Source organism: Pinus tabuliformis, chromosome 9 (genome assembly GCF_031772625.1).
Source record: "Pinus tabuliformis cultivar Carrire ecotype Pingquan chromosome 9, CPIR1, whole genome shotgun sequence".
NCBI lineage: Eukaryota > Viridiplantae > Streptophyta > Pinopsida > Pinales > Pinaceae > Pinus > Pinus tabuliformis.
Window position 1 is genome coordinate 1,307,368,769 of NC_142307.1, and position 23,675 is coordinate 1,307,392,443.

General features: G+C 35.4%; 1 protein-coding gene across 1 annotated transcript; it reads left to right on the top strand.

Moving 5' to 3' along the window:
• The first annotated feature begins 21,283 nt into the window (after positions 1 to 21,283).
• On the top strand, positions 21,284 to 23,285 carry LOC149153345 (C4-beta,C20-epoxidase-like). The gene is made up of 3 exons (XM_089439028.1): positions 21,284 to 21,872; positions 22,414 to 22,750; positions 22,829 to 23,285. Exons 1-3 carry the CDS (start codon positions 21,484 to 21,486, stop codon positions 23,081 to 23,083), a joined length of 981 nt encoding a protein of 326 aa, XP_089295154.1. The 5' UTR covers positions 21,284 to 21,483; the 3' UTR covers positions 23,084 to 23,285.
• The last annotated feature ends 390 nt before the right edge of the window (positions 23,286 to 23,675 follow it).

A 23,675-nucleotide genomic window follows, 5' to 3' on the forward strand; every position in this document is an offset into this window, starting at 1 on the left:
AATTTTACGGTTAATATTTATTTTTATTTTTTAATTTAGCCTATTCCAATGTGCTCGAGTACCCACACTGGTGCATATTATTTATGAAGTGCACTACACTTTTTTAAAATTAAAAACCCTACCCTGATGAACCACATTATTTACGCATTGGGTCACGTCAAAATAGGAATAGCACTGGTGCTTCGTGGGAGTATACAATCGAAATGGTGAAAATGAATTTTACGACTGACATTTTTAAAATTTAACCTTTGTCTGGTGCTATCGAGTAGTATATGCATGAGTGCTCTGGTTTCACCTAGAGCACCAATATTTTTAAATTAAAAATCTTACAATGGTGCACCATTTCATATACGCACCAGGGTATTCAGAAAAGGTCAAAGCGTCGAGGCCTTGTGGGAGTATGGCACCGGAATGGTGAAAATGAATTTTATAGCCGACATTATTTTAAATTTAACACTATTCTGGTGCTATTGAGTAGTATATGCACTAGTGCTCCAGAGTTACTTAGCGCACTATTATTTTTTATTAAAAAAAAATAACTCTCAAATGGTACACCATTGTGTATGGAGCATCAGGATGTACAGTTCTATTAATGGAACCGATGCTTATTATATGAGTAGCGCACCAGTGTTTTTTAAATTAAAAACCTTGCCGTGGTGGAACATGATTTTACACAACAAGGCTTTTGTAAAAAGGGAAAGAACCAATGATGTATGTGAGTATGGCACCGAAATTATGAAAATGAATTTTACGACCGACATTTTTTTTTAAATTTAACCCTTGTTCGGTGCTATCGAATCATATTTGTACTAGTGCGCCTTATCTAAGTAGCGCATCATTTTTTATATTCGTATAAAAAATAAACCTGCAACGTTGCACCGTCTTGTATTAAGCACCAGGGCCTTCAGTTCAATTAACAACACTAGTGCATATAATATAATTAGGGCACCGCCACTTTTGAATTAAAAACCCCACAACATTTCATCATATTGTTTATGCATTGGGGCATTCTTATACGATTTTAGCATTGGGTTGTCATGAGAGTATATCACCGAACTAGGAAAAATGATTTTCACAACTGATTTTTTTTTTAAATTTAATAATTTTCCGATGTTTTCTGAAGAATCATTGTTGGTGTTTGCATTATTGGAATCGGTGAACATACGATGACTTAGTTGTGCCTTTTCCTTCTTTTGTTATTTCGATCATATATAGTGGCTTGATCCATTCAATCCTTTGAGATTTATATCTTGAAGGATATGATCAATATAAACATTTCTCAAATCTAGTTTTTTATAAATTTAGGTGTTCTGAGAATGTTTCTTACATATGCACAAAAATAATACTTATATTATAACAATCCTTGCATTATATATATATATATATATATATATATATATATATATATATATATATATATATATATATATATATATATATATATATATATATATATATATTTATATATAATCTTTCAATCATTAGTTCATTAAACTACTTTGTGCATGAAATATTGAAAGGTTACTTCTCTCACCAAGGTTGTTATAGTAATCAATCTTTATGCTTCAGCCATCAATAATATTAGATATATATTTTTGGTGTGATGATAAGCAATTTTTAGGTTATCCTATGCTTGTTTAAAGGGGTTGAAGAGCTACATCTTCATCCTCCTACATATATCACATTAAGGATCCTTCGAAAGAGGAAGAGGCAAAAAGACAATGGATCCTCTAAACCTATTAGGCGTTACTACTCCAAATGGCTTGGGATATTAAAGAGCCTCAGTCCGGGTCTCTTCCTCCTTGTTGACTAGGGTGCTTAAAGCTCACACCAACAAAAGAATGTTAGAATGAGGGCCTAAAGTTAATCAAGCAGATCATTAAACCTTTAGCCTCTATAATTACAAAATTTTTATTCTTCTTGCTTCATCTCACATTTTCTTGAAGGTAATTTAGAAGACAAACTAACCTACAGGGAGTCACTTTTTAATTTTTTTCATTGATTAATGGATTTGTTGTCACTCCTAGGAACAACCTTTGGGTTGATAGGAGACTAGTGCCTAGGACATATTAACTAGTTTTGTCAAATTTATCTTTAGGACTCGCAGCACCATAGTTTTTACCTATAAATCAATTAAGATTGATTCAGAACCATTCATAAAAATACAATGTATGAACCAACACACACACAGGAATACAAAGGAAAAGATCCTCGATTAGTGGTGGCCAAATCAGATTGAGAGTTTCCAAGAAATCGATTGTTAAGATAGATATAATTGTAGAAGATAGTAGAGGACAAATCCATCATACAAAGCTTAAATGTTAAAAATTATGTGTATCTGGATTTAGAGAGAAACAGGAGTAAGGAAATGCTTATAGAATGCTAAGATACATGGAGCACTTTTTAAATACTTTATTTCCACATCAATACATGCATTTTCCATTAATAGCTTGACCTAAATGAATATGCATCTAATGAGAAATATGTATAGCAGCTACGTGACATGAAATTTGAGAAGAATATTTAAAATATATGAAAACACAAGGGGAGATGAACATACTTCAATCCAATTAGTTTGAATCACTAGAACTCGCATTAATTTTCTAAGAAATATGCATACATCAAGATTCATAACACTGTCTTCATGAAAATAGGAGAATGCTTTTCCAATAGTTCTTTCCAAAATATTTGAACCTTCTTTAAGTGTTTCCTCCCTCTTCTTATAAGGACAGTGAGAGATTGAACAACGGTTACAAAATATCTTATCCAAGCTCCAGCTATCTGATCGACTGGTCGTCTCGGCGTGTGAAGGCTTAGCTGCCCAAATCATTGCAACAAATTTGATTCCTTTCTTTAAAATAAACAAAATCACAAAAATAAAAAAACGAAACAACTAAATGATGATCGAGAAAAATATCTTAGCCGAGCTCGAGTTGTCTGATTAACTAGCCGTCTCGGTGTGTGAAGGCTCAGCTGCCCAAATCATTGAAACAGATTTGATTCCTTTCTTTAAAATACACAAAATCAAAAACATATCAAAACGGAACAATAGAATGATGGTCGAGAAAATATCTCCATGTCGTGCCTGGGATTGCCTATGATCAGGCCACGTATTTTCCATGGTGCTCATCTTCAGCTACTCAGTCGTTTCACCTGTCATTTTTGCCTTAAGTTCTTGAATTCCCCGCTTTTTGGAGCTAGGAGTGATCACCTGTGGTGGCCTTAGTGGTGTTCTGTAACATAGCTACAAACTCATCCATATTTTCACACTTATGCATTACAATATGAAAGCCCAATATATCGGAGCTGAAACTTATCAGAACTTCATTTGCAAAAGATTTATAAAATCATAAAGTTTTGATGCCACTAGGCTCCCCTTTGTAAACCCTTTCTCCATTTCTCATCATAGGACCAAGGGTTGTGGCCTACCTCTTAGCCTCAAAGTGCTAGGGCATTTTTCTCCTGTCGGAGGCCATTTTTCTTTGTTAAGTGCTTAGCGCCTTTAGTTCCTTAAGTCTTAACGATTGTGTGCCAGTGCAATATCAGAGCCCCCTTATCAGAAGTTTTCAATTGCAATTTGTTATAAAGTGCTGACATCCTCAACCTCTAATATGATGTCAACACTCCACGTGGCACCTCGTGAGTGGTGACACGTTTTACCCAGATTTTTCCCCTTAGGCCCCTCAAAATGCCAAAAATCCCTGCCACATGTCTTGTCGTACCGCCATATCATGCTGACATCATATGTCATTCCAGCTTTATCGGAACCAATCATGTGCTGCCATTTGTCCCACTCGAGGAGAGAGAAAAGGGCCCGTCCACCTTTGTTTTTTCGATGAAATCATTTGTTAATCCTTTATCGGCATTCCTGATGGTTTTTAACACTATCGTTGCGCTACCCATGTCACAAAATTTTTAAAAGGTTCTCATGTTTATAAGTTTCAATTCTCTGATCACTGATATGCCTAACTGCGATGTTGCGATGTGTCGATATCTTTGGACCTCTGATATCTGATCATCGATATCTCTGGAATGTCGATAAGCGGCGCGATGATATGCCTAATGCTCTGATGTTGTGATCACTGATATGGTTGATGATCTAATGTTGCGATCGTCGATATGGTTGATGCTCTGGTGTTGCAATCGTCGGTATCTCTGGACCTCCTATATGCGACCTATGATATATCGGACCTCCAATATTCCTTCCTAAGGCTTCAATCCTTAAACTTCAGTGGACCATATCTTTTGATCCAGGAGTCCATTGTTGGACTTCCACATATCGTTGGAAAGCTTGTTTAGATCGCTTTCCAATGGAGAGGGTATGATTTAGGTTTTGAGTCCTCCTGCTACTTGGAAAATGACTTGAAACTTCTCTCCTAATTTAATCTTTGGACGACTGAAAACACATTTTGCAGTAAGTGACAACATTGGATCCAATTGGGGATAGTGCCTTGCTGGCAAGGTTTTGAGAACCTGCAGACTAGTAGCCTTCACCATTGGCCATGGAGTCAAAAATATAATGAACCTATAAAACCAAAAAATCTCCATGGAACTTTATTTGTTGGTAGTTATTTCCTCATAAAAATAAAATGCAGAACTACAAACTCTAAAAACTAGAAGCTAGACACTCGCATACTGAGCTTATTTATATACAACTCCTGCTTATGCATAGGTCTCAATTCACCCAAGTGAGGTCAACCTTCTAATGATACCAACCTGGCATCTGAGTACTAGACCTTATACCATTGTTCTCTTGAAAGTCAACAACTAAAACATGTCTGCACCATTTTAAATCTTGAGGTAAAACATTTAATACATACCCCATAATTAAGATCAGATGCTGACTAAAGAAATATGCCATATAGTCATCCACTGGATCATAGAACTGATGAGAGAAGTTTATGGATGTCTCCCTCTCTTGAACAACTTCCCGGTAGGAATCTTTCCACAACAGGAAGCCACTGACATTGCTTGGCTCTACAAATTTGGGCTCCTCTTGAAGAAGTTGTTGCTCAAAGTCTTCTTCCCACTTGCTAGTAAGAAAATCCCTTTGAAATTCTACAAAAATCACATCCTCCTCTGAATCATCTAAATCATATATTGGAGAATCTTCATTGACTTTAATACTAGCTTCTTGAACTTGTTCTCCATTTGAAGGATGTGAATCATAAAATGGATCCTCTTTGTTAACCTCCTGGTGGGCCTTCTCTCTTTGTGTAGCTTCCCATGACTGGGACTATTGTGGTTATGCAATGCTCCACTTCCCATCGAATTCATACAAAACATAAGAAGTAGAATCATAAAATTCGGCAAAATAAGATCTATGATGGTTTTCTTGCAGCTTGATGATGTCTCCTTCTTCCCTTTCTTGATTGTTGGGTGATGCTTATTGATGCCAGTATATGTCTTCTTGAATTTGAGCCCCACAAACATCTTCAGCAGGATCATTAACCTCATAAATATTTTCAACATTAAAATGTGCACAAAAATCTTCAAACAGAGGACTCGGTGGATATAATATTTTGTAAAAATGATTAAATGCTATGTGAAAGCTCTTTAAGGATGACATGTTTCCATGAGGTATTTTTTTTGTACCAAGCTCTAACATCTACATCTAAAGAATACATTAATAATTTCATTTTCACGTCTTCAAGAACAATACCCTGTTGTTCCATGTATTCATGAAAATCCTTGAGGTGTTGGTCCAACCTTCTATCTGTGTTTCCACTGAATCTAGGAAAATATGTATACCATTCATGAACTGAAGGGACATGATGGGGATAACCAGCAATAGAAGAAAAATCCAGTGGGGCAAATTTGTTGGCCAAGAATGCAGGAAGGGCCATTTTGAAAACCCCTTTAGGTGAGTGATCTCAAGTTCAAAGGTAGGGGGAATTTTCGGTTGTTTTAGCATCAAAGTGAGTATGAGGCTCCTTGAAATTCAAAATGACAAAATAAATATATAGACAATAGATTCACTAGGGTTTTTACAATAAGATTCAAATAGTGGAGTTGCCAAGGTGTTTACAATAAGATTCAAACAGTGGAGTCACCAAGGTGAGAGATCTTCAACCCACACTTCCCTTGCTCAACCGACAGAGGGAATGTAAAAATTATCGTACCCAGGGGAAAATATTATGATTCATTCCCCGACAACGGTGCCAAAAATATGTCATCACTCCTAGGGAAAACCTTTGGGTTGATAGGAGACCAGTGCCTAGGACATCTTAATTAGTGTTGTCAAATTTATCTCAAGGACTTGTAGCACCATATTTTTTACATATAAATCAAATAAGATTGATTTAGAAAAATTCATAAAGATGCAATGTATGAACCAACACATGCGTAGGAATACATAAGAAGAGATCCTCAGTTAGTGGTGGCTAAATAAGATTGAGATTTTGTAGCAAATTAGTTGTTAAGAGGGATATAATTGTAGAAGACAGTAGAGGATAAATCCATCATACAAAGCTTAAACGTTAAGAATTATATGTATCTAGATTTAGAGAGAAATTGGAGTAAGGAAATGCTTATGGAATGATAACACACATGGAGCACTTTTTAAAGACTTTATTTCCACATCAATACATGAATTTTCCATTAATAACTTGATCTAAATGAATCTACATCTAATGAGAAATATGTTTAGCAACTATGTGACATGGAATCTGAGAAGAATATTTAACATATATGAAAACATAAGGGGAGATGAACATACTGCAATCCAATAAGTTGGAATCACCATAAATCTCACATTAATTTTCTAAGAAATGTGCATACATCAAGATTCATAACACTGCCTTCATGAAAACAGGAAAAGACCCTCTCCAAGAGTTCATTCCAAAACTTATGAACCTTATTTAAGTGTTTCTGCCCTATTTTTATAAGGAGAGGGAGATCTTGAATAACAGTTACAAAATATCTTATTGGAGCTCCAGCTATCTAATCAACTGGTCGTCTAGGCATACAAAGTCTCAGCTACCAAAATCATTGCAACAGATTTGATTCCTTTATTTAAAAATACAAAAAGTCACAAAAATAACAAAACGGAGCAATTGAATTATGACCGAGAAAAATATCTTAGTCAAGCTCCAGTTGTCTGATTGACTAGTCGTCTCGGCATGTGAAGTCTTAGCTGCCCAAATCATTGCAACAGATTTGATTCCTTTCTTTAAAATACACAAAATCACAAAAATATCAAAACGGAACAACCAAATGATGGCCGAGAAAATATCTCCATGTCATGCTTGTGATTGCCTCTGATCAGGCCACATCTTTTCCATGATGTTCTTATTTGGCTACTTAGTCGATTCACTTGTCATTTTCACCTTAACTTCTTGAATTCCACACTTTCTGGAGCTATGTTATGGCCTTAGTGGTGTTCCGTATCATAGCTTCTAACTCATCCATCTTTTAACACTTCTTCGTTACACTATCGGAGCCCAATATGTTAGAGTTGCAACTCATCAGAACTTCATTTGCAAAATCCTTCTGAAATCGTAAAGTTCTGATGGCACCAGGCTCCTTTTGTTTAGCCCCTTTCTACATTTCTCATCATAGGATTGAGGGTTTTGAGCTACCTCTTAGCCTAAAGGTGATAGGGAATTTTTCTCCTATTGGGGGGCATTTTTCTTTATTAAGTGCTTAGTTCCCTTGGTTCTTTAAGTCTTAATGACCGTGTGCCAACCCAATATCGGAGCCCCCATATAAGAATTTTCCAATTGCAAAATTTTATAAAGTGTTTTCATCCTCAACCTTCGATATGCGATGTACGATATGATGTCATCACTCCACGTGGCACCTCGTGAGTGGTGACACGTGTCACCTAGATTTTTCCCCTTAGACCCCTCAAAAGGACAAAACTGTCAGCCACGTTTCCTGTCATACTACCACATCATGCTGATGTTGAATGCCACTGTAGGTTTATCGAAACCAATCATGTGTTGCCACATGTCCAGCTAGATGAGAGAGAAAAGGCCCTTCCACCTTTGGTTTTGCGATAAAATCCTTTGTTAATCCTTTATCAGTGTTCCTGATTGTTTTTAACACTGCCAGTGCTTCACCCATATCTCAACTTTTTAAAAAGGTTCTCATGTTCAAAAGTTGAAATTCTCCGATCACCAATATGCCTGATTGTGATGTTGCGATGTGTCTATATCTCTGGACCTCCGATATGCGATCATCAATATCTCTGGACCTCTGATATACGATGCACTGATATGCCTGATGCTCTAATGTTGTGATCACTAATATGGATGATGATCTGATGTTGTGATCTCTGATATCTCTGGACCTCAGATATGCGATCTCTGATATATCGAACCTCTGATATTCCTTCTTAAGGCTTCAATCCTTGAACTTCATCAGACCACATATTTTGACCCAGGAGTCTATTGTTGGACTTCCACATTTCGTTGGAAATCTTGTTTAGAGCACTTTCTAATGGAGAGGGTTCGATTTAGACTTTGAGTACTTCTACTACTTGAAAAATGACTACAAACTTCTCTGCTCATTTACTCTTTGGACAACTAAAAACACATTTTGCAGTAAGTGACAATAGGATCCTTCCCCAACTTCTGTATATGAGGATGTTTTTAACTTTATATTATCATATATCCCTCCAAAGATAGAAAAATGTTTGTCCAAGTTTAGATTTGATGGTGAGGATCTTTCTTCAAAAGCTCTTGTACATCTTCATTGTTTTATATTTCAATGTAAATATTTTGGATAATTTACTGACAATGTGTTATGCAGGTTGTCCGACTAGAATTTTTCAAAAAGGATACTTAACTAGTTCAAAGAGCTTCTACCCAAATCTATTCTTTTATGGAACTACTTCATTAAAGTATTTCTCAACACTCATCAAGATTATGATTATGACATTGTTGTATAAGATACAACCACCCTCCAAAACTTTTCCTTAGCTTCTTTTTGGAGCCTCCCCACAAAATTTTCGCAACAACTTGCCTTTCTTCGTCAAGTTCACAAGTTTCAGTGTTTTGCTTTCAAAAAGGTAGCATGTCGATCACAGCTCAATGCATTCCCCTCAGAGGATGATCACCTGGCCTTGGTCTTGCTACAAGCTAAGCAACTCCCCCAAGAAATTACGCAATTCTAGAGGGTAACCAACCTTCCCTCTAGAAATTGCACAATCCTGACTGGTAGCCTACTGGGCTCCAAAATTGCGCAATTTTGGCAGTCAACACTCATAGTGAAAATTGGGTAATTTTCCCCAACAGGGTTGCTCAGCCCAGAATTTGCACAAATCTGGGTAGAAGTCAACTGCTCTACCCAGAAATTGCACAAATATCCTGGGAAACTAGCCTAGCTCCCAGCCAGAAATGTGCATTTTCTCCCAGCAGTCCAACAACCTCTTGTATGTGCAATTGAGTTGATCGGTTCTCTCTGGGACCGAGAAAATAGACTTGCATGCATGGGCTACTTCTCCCAAGGCAGCATGCAAAGGCATCCTTTGTTTCAGGGATCTGTTTTTGGGCAGTTGGAGGTTACATGCAAGGATCACTTCAGAAACCTCCCACCAAGTGTCGCTTTCCCTAGATTTGTGGCATGCACGTCACAGCCTCGATTTTATCAAAACTCATCATCCAGACACTGTAGAGCTCATTCCTCACATCAACTTTGCATATTTTCCATCCCACATCACATCTAGGAGCTATCGGCTCATTCAGCTCAGCTGTCTTGGGGTAAGCTCGCCTTCCATGTCTTGTATTGCATTTCTGGCACTTTTGGTGTTTCGCTTCGTATGAACATTGTCTACTTGATTTCAGTGAGCGCTTTCTATCATTTTGATACATATTAGCTTGTACTAGCACCATTTCATTTTTAGTTGCTATCTCACTATTGTCGCATGCATGAAACTATTTTTCACGAACTGTCTCTGATTCGGCAACTCGCCTCACCCACATGCATGTTGTTATGTTTTCTGAATATGTCATTCACCGTTTGCATGCATGATCATTCACTTATGGTTACACTCAGTATCACCATGCATTTGCACTAACATTCACATTCAGTTGCCCGTCGACGAGTCTGGGCAACCTCGGCCTGGATTCTGCCTTCACTGAGACAACATTGCACAATCCGAGGAAGGAAGGCTCTATCTTCCTCTCCATAAATGCACATTTCTGCCTAGGCACTGTCTTCCAAGACTACTTTGCACATTTTTAATGGAGAGTGACTCTTAGCCTAGAAAATTACGCAATGCAGTCACTGAGCTTGCAGCCATTGCCAGTTGATTTGCGCATTGCGCAATTCTAGCAGTCAACAGCCAGACCGGATTGTGCATTGCGTAGTTCCAGTAGTCAGTCAGTGTCCCAACAGCCCAGACTGTGCCTTGCGTAGTCCTAGCAGTCAGTCTCCCGACCTCCTGGCCGAAATTGCGCAACCTTCATGATCAGTCACATAGGTATGCTGCAAGTCAGTTCTCAAGTTCATTTTGGTTTTTGACTGACATATTTCTTTCCATGAGTGTTTCCATGTCTCCAGGTATTGCAGGTGTTCATCTGCCTCTTAGCAGTGTAGGTACAATGGTTTCCAAGAGAGCAGAGTCGAAGACATCATTCAGAGCACACCTGGATATGCAGTCGATCAAATGTCTACGAGCTTTCCTACTCACGAAGATATCAAGTTGTTTGTAGACAAGAACATCAAGATATGACAACAGAAACATCACAACGAGCATCATCATGAACAACAACTGACAGAAGCATATCGAATGCAATGAATGCAACAGGAAGGTTGTTGATAACACAGAGGCGGAACAAAGTTGCATGCTCAAGCAGATCCATTGATGATGAAAGCGTCTTTAGAGACTTTGTCTATGAGATGACGATGCAACATGAAGATCGCGCGAAGACAAAGAATGGAACAAAAAAGGAGTTGCATGTGTTGAAGCAAACTCAAGGAAGAACATGAAGCTACACAGACAGACAAATGAGCTGCAACAGGAACAGGAAAAATAGTGGGCACAACCTACACTCACGGATGAAACTACACCTGTACAAGTTATATATCTATCCCAGCAGCTGGCACGGAGTAGACATGGTGAGTAGTGTTGTTGATCGCATTCAAGGGATTCAACAACATTCATGTCATTGTGCGCACACATGTGATCCAACCCAATCAAGACACTCACCAAGGGGAAGACAAGAAGCAAGTCCAACTAGAGTTGAACATGTACTTCGACAAGTTGATGCACATGACCACAAGCACACACTTGAAGATTAACACAGAAACTATGCATTAGTGTGTTGTCGGTTCAGCCACACCTAATAATACCATGTGCATGCTATCAGACGAGTTGGATAAAGGAGCCATACCAATGCACTCGATGCAACGGAGGTAAGAGTTTGCTTCAGCAAGATGTCACCATGGGGTGCATGCACACCATCACAAATGACCAAGCTTGGCATCAGCTCACCACCTTTGCCATCACAAGCATGTCAAAGAGTTGGTCTCATCCCAACAAACCGAGTGTCAGTGATGTCTTGCATGGTTTGCTCAATCCATTTCATCTCACATGAACACATGTGCATTGTAATGTAATGTCGTGTCAAGTGGAAGTTCAAGTGTCAATAGTTGGATGTAACATTCATAGAGTAGATGAAGAGTCATGAGGGTAGTTGAGCTGTCACAAAGGGGAATGTCAAGTGTCACCCCACCCTTTGCTATAAATAGTCCCTCATAACTCATTGTATAGGCTTTTGGTCAGCGAAGCTTTCGATAAGACTATCTTGGAGAGAGGTTGGACAATATTGTAATGCGCCTTGGCTTCTCCACTGCACAGAGCTACTTCATCTCTTTGGAGGAGTAGGCGAATGTGGCTCTAACGTTCCACTATTGGGGCTAGTGTACATTGATGTATTACATGACTGAAACTTACACTTGTTTATATAATAATATCCAACACATTTCATGCATATGTTGTATTGTATTCTAGTTGTCTTGTTTACTCTAAATGGCATATGTATTTTCTTTCTTACGCATGCATGCATGGACTATTCTGTATGAGTATGTATGAACCTTTCTGAAACGTGTTGATTGGCTTAACCATCACTTTGGATTTCTAGCTGACTTTCTTTCCAGCTTGTGATGTATCTTCGCTCGTGTGTTCCATTCCCATCCGAGTACGATTACAGGTTGTCAAAGGGCGCTCTCATCTCAACCCAGATGTGTTAGAACCTCTCATGCACCTTCCTTGAATCACTGCAGCTGTCACACCGTTGCTACCAACAAATTTATCTTACTTGCCTCTGTGCGAAATCGCAGTCAAGGCATTTCTATACGACCCACTATTGGGACTCATACATCAAATGGTCTGAGGTCTAATTGGGACTTCTTACCGAGGAGATCCCCTTACATGTTGGCAGGTCTAGCACCGTCAACAGACATGTTATGCTTAGAAATCAATAATCTTCCAATGCATGAAAATGAATCATTGGAAGAGTTCTCTTCTAGATTTCCTGTACTTTGTTGTAGATTCGATTTAGAATATTTGTCCCCTAGGAACAAGTTAACCCTATGGTTTCCTAAATTTGCTCTTGCTGGAAATAAACATAAGCATGAAAAGAACTTAGATTTTTCCCTGGATGAGCAAGACATTAAGCCAATGGTTAATATTGATCTTACTTTGGAATTCTCAAAGCCTATTGATGAATCTCAAATCCCTTTACAACCAATTTCTACAAGAATTGATCTTCCACATTCTCAACAATCTGAAATTAATTTAGATTGTAAGTCCCAATTGGAAATTATTCCTAAAACCCCTTTGGATGTAGGATGTAAGGAGGAAAACTTAGCAAATCTTAACCTCATAGAAAATAAGGATTCAACTAATGATCATGTGTATGATGTTTCTCCCTTGGAAGTTACTCTAGAGATAGTCTTTCTTACTATAGTAGAAGATTCATCCAGTAAACAGATTTTGACTAATAATTTCATGAAGGATGTTTCATTTCATGAAAACCATTTTTTCTCTCGGGCTCATTATAATATGTATCTTGATATGCTTTCTTATCTTCATACACGTGATGATGATTCTGTTAATCTTCCTATTCAAACACTCATTTTTATTGGTTTAGAATTAAATCGTAATGAAGAAGAATTAAATATAATATAGGAAACCGAGGTTAAATATAATCCACATGTGATTGATTATGACACGTATGATGATGATATATATATGACACACAACTCCTTGAAGTCTAAATCTTGTGTTCCTCTGATTGTTTTATTTCACCTCGGGATTTCCCTATAATATGCAAGATGCTCATTGTAGTTTTCCCTCATATGTTCCTCATAATCAAGTCCCATTGAAACCTCCTCTTTCTTTTGATTGCACTATTGTTGTAAATACTTCTTTTTTGGGTGATTTTCCATGTGAAGATATATTTGATTCTATGAAGTATTTTCAAGAGGATGGGGCACCCCAGCTTAGGCCGATGGTTATGTTCGCTCCCCATAATATTGATAACTCTTCTAAGTATATTCTTCCATGCTTTCCTTTTGATTTTGAAGTATTATGATAGAATTGGTTTCTCGTTAGAACAATCATATAGCAAAATATTCCTTGTAAATAAGTGTTTTATTTTTTTACATGCCTGTGGTTTGAACGATTTTAGTTTTCCCCATTTTTTAATATTGCAAGTACAAATATTTGTAGTTGTTGGTGTACACGCTCTTGCAGGTTTAAAACAACTGGACTGGTTGCACTGGAAGTTTCATTTACCTAGTTGTCTAAATTTTCTAGGTAGTTTAGAATAGGATAGATAGTTTTTTTTTTCCAATTAACTTTCTTCTTTCCAATAAAGCGGTTATGAAAGTATGTTATGCCAACTTCAGATGAGTCACTATCTCAACACCTTTAGGGAAGCTCATTATAACTCTCTCTTTCATATTCATAATAACATTTTTATGGGTTATAAAGTTCGAATTTCATTACTTTATTTTTTATGACTTAGGAAATGTTTAACTTAATCAACATATGAAGTTCTTTAATTCTAAGAAACTTGTATTAGCTTCCCTTTTTATTCAATATATCCCTCTCGAGTCTTAGAAATATATTGTCATAATTTCTCATGTATTTTGGTGTTATGTTAGTTTTATCTTTTTTATTTCTTCTTTCTTTAATAAAAGTTCAAACGTGTGACATCTTGCACAATGTCAAATTTGAATGTTAAAGACAAGTATATGATTATATCATTAAAAGGCTTTTGATCCACCATCCAATTTGAATGTTAAAGACAAGTATATGATTATATCATTAAAAGGCTTTTGATCCACCATCCACTTGGATTAGCTTTAGAGATCAAGTATATACATTTTAAAATATTTCTTATCACTAGAGGTGGATTTCCTTGTCATTCTGGACTTATCATAGAATTATTGCATTGTTATGGTTTTCATGACCCAGTGTAATTGTGTTTCTTTTCATATTTACTGGTTCCATGATCTTCCTTTTTGGTTTGGATTTATCTTGTTTGGGTTTTTCTTTAACATGATCATTTGGGAACTAGTATACTTTTTGATATATATATATATATATAAGAAATCTTATACTTTAGGAATTATTCTTTAAGGAGATGACTTCATTATGCTGACCTTCAACTCTCCTAATAAGTCAAGTCCCTGGTTTGGTAAAATTATTTTTGGACTACAACAAATATTTACTTAATTTAAAGAACTATTTTTTAACTCCAATCCTAAGAAAGCAAAGTATTTTTATTAAGAGTTTCTTTTAAGGTAGTTAACTCTTGGGAAGTAATACTAGCCCAGAAGAGATTAGCTACCAAAAATGTTTTCATGCCATCCCTTGCTCTTAAGGAGAAGAATTTTCTCCCCATCTATTAAGGAATCCATCAAGGGTTAATAATAATCATAGTATATTTTAACTTAGGGATATGAGGTCTCATTATGAGTCGACCTACCATGATCATGGGTCTTAACATAAGTGACATTATAGCTACTCGTCACTAAGCTAGGGTAATGGATTTTGGTTCCAAGAATAAAACACAAGAAGTATCGTGATGATCCGACTTGTTCACTATTGTTAGTTGTGAATGGCACTATCGTTAGCTAGTTACCACGCCAGGAAAATGACCTTCAGTTAATTTCCAAATAAATTTCAAAAGTAACGTAATCATTCTCAAAAAAATCTAAATCTATATCTAATAGATGGGACATCGACACCTCAATGGATTAAAAGGTATTCATGTCAAGGCTATAAACACATGTGAGTAGTAGTGGCCATGCCTATGGCATTGAAATTAATTTAATGCTATGATGGACTTGATTAACTTATATTTCCCAAGACTGATTACCAATAAAGTTTACTATTTATATACAAAATTTGCTATAATTAATATTTATGGGGTAATTTTTCAATAAATTCTTGATAACGATGGATTTGATTTAGGTCTTTTAGTAAATTCCAAATATTAAATGTAAAAGTTAGGGACGAAACTTTTAGAATATTTGAAGTTTAATATTTTGTAACATCTATTTTTCATACCTTTACTTTTACAAGTTTCGTACCTTTAACCAGAGATAGTTGGTTTGTCAATTGAGTCACCATTTGTTGGTCCCCAAACAAATCCCCTTCATTTTAGCCAAAATGAAGGGGCCCTCATTAGAAATCTTGGAAAATTTTCCTTTTTATTGCACTTGATCTAGGGTGGTTTTCTAATTCATATTTTTGGATTTAGGTGTTTGATTCACCTCTTCCACGTCCCTTTTGATCGCATCAAACTCACTTATTTTGAACCATTATTGAGCCTATTTTGATGATTTCTGGGATTTTGGCATTTCCTCAAGTATTTTTGATGTTTGATCACTTTTTGGATGCCTCACTTGACCATTTCTTGCTTTGATTTATTCGATGGGTCTAGATTTGTCTTGGTATTTTTTTCCTTTATATATATATATAGAGAGAGAGAACCATTTATTGAGCCTATTTTGACGATTTCTGGGATTTTGGCATTTCCTCAAGTATTTTTGATGTTTGATCACTTTTTGAATGCCTCACTTAACCATTTCTTGCTTGGATGCCTCACTTGACCATTTCTTGCTTTGATTTATTCGATGGTTCTAGATTTGTCTAGGTATTTTTTCCTTTTAATATATATATATATAGAGAGATAGAGAGAGAGAGAGAGAGAACCATTTATTGAGCCTATTTTGACGATTTCTGGGATTATGGCATTTCCTCAAGTATTTTTGATGTTTGATCACTTTTTGAATGCCTCACTTAACCATTTCTTGCTTGGATGCCTTACTTGACCATTTCTTGCTTTGATTTATTCGATGGGTCTAAATTTGTCTTGGTATTTTTTCCTCTTAATATATATATGAATATACATATAATATATTGTATCTTAATATATATATAAATATATTTTTTCCTCTTAATATATATATATATATATATATATATAATATATTAGATATATAAGCATGATTTATTCGATGGGTCTAAATTTGTCTTGGTATTTTTTCCTCTTAATATATATATGAATATACATATAATATATTGTATCTTAATATATATATAAATATATTTTTTCCTCTTAATATATATATATATAATATATATATATATATATATAATATATTAGATATATATATATATAATATATATTATATATTAGAAGAAGTGTGTCGAAACCATATCCAAATTTGAGCTCCTAAGCAGCCATGGGCATATTCAAACAAAGCCATGCTCCAAACATATGTTATCAAATAACATGTCTACAAGGAGCCAACCCCCAATTCATCATCACATTGAATCAATAGCAACTGTGAACAATGAAAATCCAGAACAGTCTATGAATGTGGGATTTTATCCCTAGATGGCAAAATTGATAAGGGCGAAATTATAGTTAACACATTGATTTATGAATCAGTTTATGATCAAACCAGGATAAATCTAAAAAATCTAGATGGGTTTTCTTCATAACAGATCCAACCACATGACGCGCAAGGATTCTTGCAAATTAAAGCACGATTTGGTGGATAATGTTGGTTCTTTCAGAGGAAAATTATTAGGATTTGGCCAGTGACGCCCACGAAGAAAACACCTTTTTCTTGAGATTTTTTTGATCTGATCGACCATTTGTGCAGCTATAATCTCAATTCAAGGGTTGGAAATGATTTGTAGGGGATTTTGACTTTTGGTCGAGATCTGATTGCAGGTTTGGAGCACTCTGTTTTCATCGAGTTAATCTCGCCATCGAACCTGCAAAGGACATAAGAGGATAATGATGTTATTTTCTTACTGATTTGATATTATGCAGCTCTATTAACAACTTCAAGTTGATTTTATTATTCAAACCTTGGTTTTTAATAACTAATTTCGAGTTTTTAGTTGTAGGATTTGGCCTTGGTTAGAATCTATAGTGAACATCAGAGGAGACAAAGATCGAATCAAGTTTTTTGATTTGGATTTTCCCAGCCCGAATTGGATAACAGATCCTCAATGCTACCTGTCTCCTTAATGATGTATCAATCTGTATCTGATTTGAGAGAAACAAACTTAAATTTCCATCTTTGTTATCATGGAAGATGATTATCAATTTGTGATTGATAGAGAGGCCTCTGTCTAATATTTCACATGATCTTTTTCTTTTTTGGGTAAATGGGAGGTACCATGGTCGAATAAGGATCAATCTCTAGCAATAGGAGAGCTCTCTGAGGTTGTAGCATATGAGGATAATGTTGGTTAATGGACCTATGGTGACTATATAACTGTGGCGATATTGTGAGAAGTTTTAATTTGAATTATTTCGGTTGAAATCATTTATACATTTCCATGGGTGCCGATGATATGCCTTTTATATTTTTTTAAAAAGTTTTGAAGAATCATTGTTGTTTACATGATTGGAATCCATGAATATATAATGGCTTAGTTGTCCCTTTTCCTTTTTGTGTTATTTATGTCATATATAATCGATTGATCTAGTCAATCTTTTGAGATTTATATTTGGAAGAATATGGGCAGTCTAAACATTTTTCAGGTTTGGGTTTTTATAAAATTTAGATGTTCTCAGGATGTTTCATGCACATGCACAAAAATAATACTTGTATTATAACAATCTTTGCATTATATATAGTATTTCAATCATTAGTTCATTAAACTACTTTGTGAATAAAAGCTTGAAATGTTACTTCTCTCACTGAGGTTGTTACAGTAATTTATTTTTAAACTTTAATCATCAATTATATATATATATATATATATATATATATATAAAATGTGTGATGATAAGCAACTTTCAAGTTATCCTATGCTTGTTTAAAGGGGTTGAAGAGTTGCATCTTCATCCTCCTACATATATCACATCAAGGATATTTCAATATGCTAATCTATAGTTACATTCAGAATTTAGAAATAACATTTGTTTATATTTTAAACATTTTGTTCCGAATTCCATCAAGTTAATCATATGTATACTTTACCATCTTCCTCAATCACTTTGATTTTAAGGTGTTATTTCATAGCAGATAGAAGGTGGTTTATTATTTATTTTTAATTGCATTCCATTATATATATATATATATATATATATATATATATATATATATATATATGTAGTTCTAGGTTTTTCTTATCTTCTCTTTCGAAAGAGGAAGAGGCAAAAGGCCAACGGAGACTCTAAACCCGCTAGGGGTGACTATTCCAAAGAGCTTGGGATATTAAAGAGCCTCAGTCCGGGTCACTTCCTCCTTGTTGACTAGGGTGCATAAAACCCTTACCAAAACCCACCAAACTTATTCAATGTGACAAACTAGTCTTTTCCTTTCATACAATATTTCATGACTTCATTAGCTCATAGATTAATATGCACCAACTATATCTTCCCATTTCCTTGTTCCCCTTTTCCTCTTTTCTTCCCATTTCCTTGTTCCCCTCTTCCTCCTTTCCTTTGATTCTCATATCTTTTTCCTCATTTCGATTTCCCTACATTATTCTAAAACCTTTTTTTTGTTAAGGCATATTCTTCAAACTTCACCTTGAGTCTTGACTCCATAGCCTTAACGATTGTCTGTTAGGGAATCCCTCCTTGTGTTGGAGACTAGCTAAAATAAACTGTGGGGAAGAGCTATTAAGGTGATAGTAAGCAGTGTCCATGAGTTACACAAAGCTATTACATTTGTGCTTGGGACTTTATAGTTTGTGGATGCCATATTTTGTTGTAACGCTATAAAACCTTTCTAAATGGTGTATTAATATAATGTTTTGACACTTGTTGTCATGGAAACATTTAAGGGTTGAATTTCACCTATGAGCTAATTTATATTTTTTCCAAAAAGGTATTTCCCAATTATCATTTCTAAAAAATGATTGTCCAGATTCTAAAAGATAAAATTATTTTATTCTTATAATGATTAATTTTTTCTATAACTGATATAAATTCTTAGTAATTACAAAAAACATTATAAAACATTTTATGGCTATCATTTTAGAAATTAGTAAAAATCACCAAAGTTTCTATTCTTATGAATTTTTAAAAAAATTAGTTTCAATAGTATAAACTTAATAAGTTTCATAATGTTTTCATTTCCAATTAGTATACATCTAAAACACCAAGTACACTATATTTTTTAAATCTTCACAATTTAACACCTAATTTTATTGTTAATAGTTGAAATACACTTAAACTTATATTTGTATGTATAAATTATTTAACCATTAAACTAGGAGGCATCACATAATAAAAAAAAAAATTTATGCTCTCAACAAATTTTATGATGATAGTAATTCAAATTTTTTGTTTTTTTAATATGAATTTAGTGATACAAATTTTGGCATGATTACCTTTTCTTATTATTTATAATTCAATTTTTTTATTTTTTAAACATAAATTTAGTTATCATGATTGTGATTTCTTATTATTTATAATATATTTTAAAATATATAAATAAATATGTATTCATAAATGTATATATAAATTATTTATTCTTATATATAATTTATTTAAGCCTAAGTTAAAAAACCAACACTTTTTATTAAAAAAATTGTTAATGTTATGTTTTTAATAATTTTTATAATAATAAAATTAAATTTTTTGTCGGAATAAAATTTAGTTATATAATTTTTGACACAATTATAATTTCTTATTATTTATAATTTATTTTTAAATATGTAAATGAATTTTTCACAAATAAAAATCATAACTTAAAATGCTTCGAAATTATTGTATTTTCTTGTAGAACGAAAGCAACACTTCACCCATCATCCATCGCTGAGAGCTAAAAAGGTAATGCAGAAAACAAAAATCAGAGCTTAAAATGCTTCGAAATTATTGTATTTTCTTGTAAAACGAAAGCAACACTTCACCCATCATCCATCGCTGAGAGCTAAAATGGTAATGCAGAAAAAAGCGACAGACAGTGAGGGGATTTAAAATTTAACCAAGGGGAATATTGAAAGTTGGAAACTTGAGAATTAGGTCCAATAAAATGTAAGATGTAAGATGTTTGTGTTTGTGGGAGTAATTTATGGAATTAGAGGCATTACGAGATGGTCAAAAATGGTTAGAATTTGGATTAAAAAATTTAAAAATATTGTAAAAACAAAAATTGCATCATATTTTTATGGTAAAAATAGATTCACACTCTCAAAAAAATTTAAAAACGTCTATAATTATAAATTTTAACAATTTTTATTTAAATTTACAAAATTTCCTAAGAAATTTTTTCAAAACATAATGGTCAGAATACGGCGTGTTGGTGTGCCTAACTTGTTACGGAAGCTTAGCTTAGAAAAAGTCTAAGATATTCGTCACTGACACGCTTTTTTTGACTTCGTTTTCATAAGTGAATCCGTAAATAAAATTTATTAAAGAAGGGTTTCTTTGTCAAACGTTTTTTCATGACTTTGATGGCATGAAAGAATCGATACATAAAATTTATTACTGGGTTTCCTAGTAAAGTAAAGTTACCATATTGTTCGAAAGGCAATGCCCAAGATAACTAAGTGAACCACCCGTAGCGCCAAGCTTCTAGAAATGCGGAAGCTAAATCAGATGTCTTCACGTGGGTTATCTGAAAAGTTATCCACATGGGTTCCACATTCGCTCGGCCCTTTAGTATTCTGCGGGCCTTCATCCTATACATAGAAATTGTAGAAAAATAATCATAAAGCTTGAGAAAATGCAGAACACGTGTAGTTTACGCCATGCCCAAAAAACCACCCTTTTTCCACACCAACCCACCAGAGATTTGACGATAAGTGTCCAGCTCTGCAGTGCTCGAACAGCACACCAACCCACCAGAGATTTGACGATAAGTGTCCAGCCCTGCAGTGCTCGAAAAGCACACAGCCGACTGATGCGGAGAGTCGGTGAAACTTTCACAATATATTTAGTTTATTATAATCTTTTTAACTAAAAACCTTCGATAAGAATGGCCATATCCTGTTTCAAGTAGAAGAGTGTGAGCAAGAAGCCTCTCCATCGAGTGAAAGCCATGGCCTCCACTTGCGAATTCGTCGATCTCCCGGTCGTTGATTTCTCTCTCCTCCCATGGAAATATGGAGGAGATGGCCATCATCATGACCCGCGGGAGCTTGAGAAGCTGAGAGAGGCATGCCAGGAACTGGGCTTCTTCCGTGCTATCAACCATGGAGTCGACTCAACTCTCGTTCAAACAGTGGACTCCATGGCCCGACACATGTTTAAGTTGCCCGCTGATATAAAAGAAAGAGCCATTTCTCCCATTTTCAACACTGGTTATGTAGTACCCAAGACGGGTCCTGAGGGTAAAGATTCGCTCCCTGAGGGCATGGTCTTTCCTGACGACAATTCAGTAGATGACATCTCTTCCAAACTTTGGCCCCAAGGAAACCACAAATTCCGGTTTGTTTCAGCATCTTCAACTTTTAGTTTTCGTAATATTTATAATGTCTATTTAATGAGTAGCAGGATGGTGGTATTTATTTAGGTTTAAGTTTTTGGGGACAGTTCGTTAGAGTAAGGTCGGAAGGATAGGGGTCCTGTGGAGTCTGGGATTCAGGTTCCAAATCAGTAGTAGGTGGTCTCCTGAGGTCTAGTTAGGTTAAATTATAAGTTGTTGATATATGTGGCTTGTTAGCTGTTGCATATATTTAGGGAAGTTGTTATTTTTTTATCAAAATTTTTATGTTTAAAAAAAAATTTATAATGTGTAATGTGATTAATAGATGAAATGGTTTGTTGGTTACAATTTATCAGTATAATTTTTGATAAGATTGTGATTTCTTATTGTTTAAAATACATTTTTGAATACATAAAATAGATTTTCTGTCCCAAGGAAAACTTAAACACAACATAATAAACCAAAAATAAATGAATGAATTCTGCGAAAAAACTAAGCAATATTCATGGTGGGAGTGATATCTAAATTTATGTACTGTTCCAGTGAGACGATGCAGAAATACAACGCGGAGATGAGGGAGGTGTCACATGGGATACTGAAAGTGGTTCTTTGCAGTCTGGGTGTTGATGTGACTGAGCACTATTCATCACCTCTCTTTGACAAATCTCAAGGGTGGCTCCGCATGAATTTCTATCACAACAAAAACGATCATGATAAGCAGCAGCAGCGTTACTCGAAAGCTCATACAGACATCGGGTGCCTTACTATTCTGTACCAAGACGATGTGGGTGGCCTTCAGATCCGAACAAAGGAAGGAGAGTGGATTAATACGAAGCCCTTGCCTGGATCGTTTGTTGTTAACATCGGCGACTGTTTACAGGTGAATCTTTCGACCTCTTTTTCTTTAAAGCTAAATTTAGAAATTGTAACTAAAACAAGTGATGGTGATGGTTGGCAGATGTGGAGTAATGGCAGATACCGCAGTGCAGAGCACCGTGTGGTGTATGGAGGATCGGAACGACTGTCCATGGCGTTCTTTCTGGATTTTACAGACAAAGCGGAGATTCGTGCTCCTGAAGAACTGATCGATGAGAAGCACCCTCGAAAGTACAAAGGAGTTACCTTCGAAGACCTGAAGGCGTATTTCATGAAAGCTGGCCCAACTCTGGGTGGACCTCCTGCTTATTTTTTATTAGAGACAGAAGGGATATAGTCAGTTCACATTTCATGAATGCCGATTGTCCGATACTAGAACTGCTACACATAGGTCTAACTGATTATGGTGGACATTATTATCTTATTTGGCATGCGTATGCTCTTATGTAGTCATCAGTACTTTGTTAGCACAGTATAGTAGGAAATGATATAAATATAACTAGCCCGGAGTTCTTGGAAACCCGTTGGTATTTGGAATACAGTATAGTAGGAAACGATATAAATATAACTAGCCCGGAGTTCTTGGGAACCCGTTGGTATTTGGAATAATTTCGTGAGTACGAGATACTGTCAGGCTTCTCCATTGTTTTTTTTAAAATGAGGAGGTAAATCTCTCTACAGAAGTATTATATTAAAACAGAAACAATATTTACATAGTCTGTCCTATGATTACAGTAGCTGCGCACCGCAACATGTATAACCTTGGGTCGAACCCCAGTGAGGCTAATAGCATGCCTTCCCTGCCACGCGGGATATCGCCCAGGTACCAGGGCTTCTCCATTGTTAAGGTGAAATCGTTGTTGGAAACCACATATTCAAAGTCAATCAGGTGCCGGGGATAATTGGAGGGTAAAGTATTATAATGAAAG

Coding starts and splice junctions, on each gene's coding strand:
- LOC149153345 (XM_089439028.1), top strand. CDS start 21,484: ATGGCCTCCACTTGCGAATTCGTCGATCTCCCGGTCGTTGATTTCTCT. Junction 21,873..22,413: donor CAAGGAAACCACAAATTCCG/GTTTGTTTCAGC, acceptor GTACTGTTCCAG/TGAGACGATGCAGAAATACA. Junction 22,751..22,828: donor ACATCGGCGACTGTTTACAG/GTGAATCTTTCG, acceptor GATGGTTGGCAG/ATGTGGAGTAATGGCAGATA.